At 38.5% G+C, this 6,054-nt stretch overlaps 1 protein-coding gene across 1 annotated transcript in view; it reads right to left on the bottom strand.

Annotated features, from left to right (window-relative positions):
• LOC128621104 (neurobeachin-like) overlaps window positions 1-4,870 on the bottom strand; it is a 129,433-nt gene extending 124,563 nt beyond the window's left edge. Inside the window, exon 1 of the mRNA XM_053646593.1 lies at window positions 4,689-4,870. Coding sequence (XP_053502568.1) covers window positions 4,689-4,785 — 97 coding nt within the window. The 5' untranslated portion in view covers window positions 4,786-4,870. The remainder of the gene's footprint in view (window positions 1-4,688) is intronic.
• Between the last annotated feature and the right edge of the window lie 1,184 nt (window positions 4,871-6,054).

The raw sequence follows: 6,054 nt of genomic DNA, 5'->3' as shown, positions 1-6,054 counted from the left end.
TACACAGACACCTGCCTTTATTATTTCAGCAAAATTTCTACGAAAGCTATTTGTATAACGCCTTATGAATGCACGCATAACATATTATAACACATCCATAAGGCATTATACACATTTGTATAATGATTTATGAAGTACCAGATAGTGCATTATGTTCAGCCATAGACTCACCGACACGCTATTTGAGTAACTTTCTATGGAATCCTTACGTATAATGACTTATGAATACATTATAATGCATTTATAAGGCATTCTGCATGTGGTAATTATTTATGAAGTAGTACGTAGTGCATTAGGATCAGTCTTAGACACCCTGACACCAGCCTTGATTATTTCAGTAACACTGTCTACGACGTCTTTACGCGTAACCACTTACGAATACCTGCATGACATATTCAAATGCATTCATGAGGCATTAAACATGTTGCTATAATTATTGATGACGTAAGTACATAGTGCATTATATTGACCTGTAGACATACTGATACCTACCTGCTTTGACTGTTTTTGTATAACCGCTTAGGAATACATGTAATAACATGTCTGAAGACGTTCATAAGGCATTACACACATGGAGTCACTTGATCTACAAATGGGGTCATGAGAGAAACTCACAATCTCCTCTTTTGTTTCACTCATTGATTTTACAAATTAGAAATACCGAATGTTGATTTTGTCTGCTAATGTTGTAAAAATGTTACCCAGAGCAACATTTAAATGATTAGGGTAACGGCTGACGCGCCGCACTCGGCAATAAAAAACGAATACATTTCCCCATCTTTCTACCGCTGCTAAACAAACTGGTCTTGTGTCTTAAACTACACACTTACGTACCGTTCTAGAGCGCTATTGAGCACTAATACTAACCGGTTTTCCAATTCCAGCTATGGTTTGGATTTTATAAACCTCTCATGTCGCCTTCACACCTATCGAAAGCTCTGTTTTATGTAGCAGTGCTCTGGATTTGATCGATTTTATAGACCCGATGGTAAGGACAGAGTTTTCACTCTGAGATATTGGATCATGACAACAGTCATGATGACAGTAGGAGGTTTTCAAACATAGTTCATCAGTGGATGTGCCACTGTGTATGAAATAAACATTTTGCAGTTTCATTATGGAAACCCAAATTAGGTCAGGACACACGAATTGCAAAGTCATGCGCCAAATATGACTCCACACCGGTGTAGATTATTTCTCCTAGAACAACACAACACTTCTCACGAGACTGGTAAGTCAGTCCAAGGAATATTCCTTTGGATTTTAGTCACTTATGTGTTAGACATATGTGTGTTACTGACATAATAAAATGTTCAAATGTTACAGTAGTCTTATTGGACTGGATGCCAAACCCATCGCACACACACACACACACACACACACACACACACCCATTCACACACTACGGATAATTTAGAGATGCCAAACAGCCTGCAATGCATGTCTTTGGACTGGGGGGAGGAAACCCCCAAAGCACAGGGAGAACATGCAAACTCTGCACGCACAGGGCGGAGGTCAACCTGCTCTCATGAGAAATGTAGAGACGAATCCAGAAGAAATCAATGTGTCGGAAATTTGTTTGACAGCTTTAAAATATTATTCAAGTACGAATGTTAACCCCGCCCCAATCCGAACCTCAAACTTCATGATATATAAATAAATAAATAAATAAATAAATAAATAAATACATCTATCAACCTTTGCTCGACTTTCCATAAATTCTGATTTCGTCCAATGCAATCTTTCAATAAGGACTGGATTTACTGTTTAACACCACCTCTGTAAACAAAAAGAAATAAATAAATAAATAAATAAATAAATAAATTTTTTAAAAAAAGGTTCGAGGGAAAAGGGCATGGAGTTTCTCGCTGCATGAAAAATTCATGAGCCGTAAATAGAAACTCGGTCTACTCCCCGATTTATAATCCCTGTGATTGCAGTACAGCAAACATTTAAAGAATTTATGGACTGTGAAAGTATTGAAGTGAAACAACTTCAATACTTCAATAACACATACTGTATATACACCGACATACACATTCACACCACACCCACACCCACACACACACATATACAGGGTCCTCACGCTTTCAAGCAGCACTTTTCATAAAATTTTATTTCATATAATTAAAGATATACAGCTCATTTAGATCGTGGTTTGTGGATGAACTTTGGATAACTTACCTGTCTAAAAAAAGACGTATGTGTGCTGAACTCTGCAAGCTGGCATGCGAGGCTCAACAGAGCTGCTATTAAATGTAGAGAGAATTTTGGACGACTCGACTTCTGGCAGCTGAGACACACCAATGCACATAAACAAGCTTCATTGCTGAGTGTGAAGAGGTTATTGTGCTGTTTTATATATTCATAAAAGTGTGTGCAGTTCTGCACACTGCATATAGTACTGTGGTAGACTAGGATTCATCCATCCATCCATCTTCTATACCGCTTATCCTTCCTTCAGGGTCACGGGGAACCTGGAGCCTATCCCAGGGAGCATGGGGCACAAGGCGGGGTACACCCTGGACAGGGTGCCAATCCATCGCAGGGCACAATCACACACACACTCACACACCCATTCATACACTACGGACACTTTGGACACGGCAATCAGCCTACCATGCATGTCTTTGGACTGGGGGAGGAAACCGGAGTACCCGGAGGAAACCCCCGCAGCACGGGGAGAACATGCGAACTCCACACACACAGGGCCACTGTGGGAATCGAACCCCCGACCCTGGAGGCGTGAGGCGAACGTGCTAACCCCTAAGCCACCGTGCGCCCCCACTAGGATTAATTTATTTAAAAAATATATATATATATTCATATCTACACTATATATCATGTCGGTATAGTTAGCATAACAGATGGAACAGTGTATGCTAATGTAGCATTGCCAGCTCAAAAAAAATGCTAACCAGCTGTAACCACTTCTGAGATAAACCAGGAAATTGTAGGCATTATTTAATCATGATTTATATTTCCAACCTTGATATGCTTTTATTTGTAAGCTTTTTCTTTTGATTATATCACGACATGAGAATTTATCAGAATATAAAAAAAATAAAAGTGATATTAGCGTGAGTTGACAGTCATGGATAGTCTTAGTAGTAGTCTTAGATAATCTAGTCATACTAGATTTTCTTTTCTTTTTTCTTTTTTTTTTTAATTTCACATGAGCAATATAAACTTGGGATTTACATGATTAATGGTTCCCACTGGAGTTAGTCTTATTTTAAAAACAGCTCGGCTTGCCTCGGGAGATAAAGACCCTTGCATGGAAATGTGCTGAAAGGCGAAAAAAAAAAAAAATCTAAAAACAGAGGAAAAAATGAGAGAAGAATGATGGATAAACAAACATTCAGCAGCCCTGAGAGAACATCAGAGGAACACAGTCCAGAGCAACACACACGGCTCAAGGCTGTCAAACATATCATAACAACAAGCTTCAACTGCAAAATAAATCACTCTGGCTCGGCTGATCTGTTTCTAACCACGTCATATTTGGTTGCTGGCCACAATGAACCAAAATCCGCTAGCCTTCTGCGATAGATGCTGAGAGGTAGTCTGTAATACGGCTGTCAATCATCGGAGAAATCATAGTTAAGTCCTTCGAGTTTATCTGAATATTCAGTTATTTATCTCAAAAAGTTTTCATTTAGAAACACATGTACGTGTGGACCAACCAGTGATTCCTGAGAATGCTGAATTCCCATTTTCATCGTTTTCAGTCTTAAACTTGTTATCGGTACATTATTTGATTTTTAACAGCAGATACACTGGAAAAAAAAAAACCCTAATTCTAATTTAAAAAAAATATATATTTTTTTAAATGAGTTCCTTTAAAAGTTTTTTTTTTTTTTTTAACTTTTTAAAAACAAAAAAAAAAAACTACTTTTGTGTTCAATTGAATTTCTCAACTAGCAAAGAACAAATAGTGCGATGTTATTTAATAAATAAATAAATAAATAAATAAATGAACAAATAAACTTTAATACAGTGTTAAACTGTATGTTCTGTTTAGATCAAAAATGACCCATTTTCAAACTTGTACTTACGGTAGAGCAGTGCAAATTGTTTTTAATCCGTTTCAAAAAGTACTTGGCTCAATTTCATGAAGAAATTTCATAATAAAAATGAAAACAAAAAAAAAAAAAACAAACAAAAAAGTTTTAAATATCCAAAGATTGTATTTATGCAGTTTTCACCTGAGAGTGACAGAGAAAATAAATAAATAATAATAATAATTAAAAAAACAATCTGTAAAATCAAATATAGAAATATGATATTACATAACTGACTAACTAAATTAATTAATTAATTCACGCATAATATTCCCATCTGTGTAAATTATGCAAAATGTTCCTTCTGTGAAAGAAAGAAAGAAAGAAAGATCCTATAATAAATGATGGTTCTTTAGGAAACCGGGACACGTAGCTGCTATCAGGACAATCCTGCAGTGCAGGAAAGGCATTTCCGTGTCTCTTCTCCTTAATATCGTGTATGTCACTACTAAATAAAATGAACATATGATACATATACTGGGTGGTTTTAATTATACTGCTATAAAATTTAAATTCCTGACCTGGTTCAATAACATATCCATTTCTATGTGCACACCATCATGTGTAATAAAGGTTAAGCACACGGCTATGAGGTCAGTGTGAATGAGTTCATGGTTCCCTCACCTGCCAGGTTGTCCATGTCCTTGTCCTGCAGCAGGCTGACGGCGTCGTCCTCGGCCTCCAACATCAGCTCGGCTTCCGGGTTCTGGCTCGCCACCATATGGCCACGGAAACTCTTCCTCCCCTTCAGCACGTCCGCTTCCTCGTGGCCTGCAGAGTCAGTTGTATAAATCCCAAACTGAGTTAGTTTTACAACAAGCAGCACGAGTTAATGTAACGCAGGAAACACTGTATGTTAATGCAAGCTAGTCGAATTGATGGTTAGGACCTGGCGAAAACGGTACAACGTCATGTGACCGATTAGCCAATGACAGCTAGGTAAGAAGGATGGAAAGTAAAGCATCCTATTTGAACTCTCTAGTGGGACGTAAATCCACTGATCAGGGTGGCTCCTGTCTGTGTGGAGTTCCTCGTGGGTTTCCTCCGGATTCTACGGTTTCCTCCAAACTTCCTAAAATGTAAAGGTAAATAGACTGGCGCACTGTGCTGGACCGGCATCCCATCCGGGGTGTATTCCACCCTCACACACAATGTTCCAATGTTTGGATCCACTATACTCATGACCAGGGTAAAACTTTTAATGAAGATGACCAGATGAGTTTATTGTTTACTGACTTTTGTTTTGTTTTTGAATTTCAGAGAAGTTTTATAAAACGTGCTACGGTATGGAAGTCTACAACATCGGCGTGGTGAAAACTAGCGTGCTGTTTTCTATTAAAATCCAGTTCGCATCAAATATTTTATCCAATGAAACGGAGCAGCTACATTTTTGAGCGCGGAAAAATCATTTCCTTTCCTGTTAAATATGCCGACGGCCGTAAGCGTCGATGTAGATCGAGCATTTGTGACGTTTTCATCTCATTTTTATTCGTTGAGGGAAAATGCCATTGCGCTTCCTCGTAGATTTTGAGTACAAAGCATGAATTCCTGTGTCTACGTGCGTTCTGGTCTCTAGGCTTTGTTTTACTTACTGGAAGAAAAGGTCACTGATGAGCATGGTCACCTGAATTAAGCTCAATTATTTTGTCATCCCCAAAATAAACACGTGTGCGACGATGCCTCAGCCGTCCAGAACAATCCGTGGCTGGGAATCCAAGAGGGCAAGGGATTACGAAAAGATACGGTGGCTTCACATGTCTCGGAAGAAACACATGCTAGCCTTCACCTTCCCTGGTGGGTAGCTGTCATGTCATAGGAGAAAGCTTGCTAGATAGTCAAGATGGTGATGGTCAAGACACAAAAATAAAGTCCCTCCTCATCCTGCTGTTTATTGAACTTAATGAAAAACACTCCTTCATTCAAAGCCTGCCTAAGCCTTCATAAAGCCTTCGTGTGTGTCGACATCTTTGTAGAATTAATACAGTGTCCA

This window comes from Ictalurus furcatus, chromosome 17 (genome assembly GCF_023375685.1).
Source record: "Ictalurus furcatus strain D&B chromosome 17, Billie_1.0, whole genome shotgun sequence".
In the NCBI taxonomy this organism is placed as follows: domain Eukaryota; kingdom Metazoa; phylum Chordata; class Actinopteri; order Siluriformes; family Ictaluridae; genus Ictalurus; species Ictalurus furcatus.
This window is presented reverse-complemented; position numbering and strand designations above follow the sequence as displayed.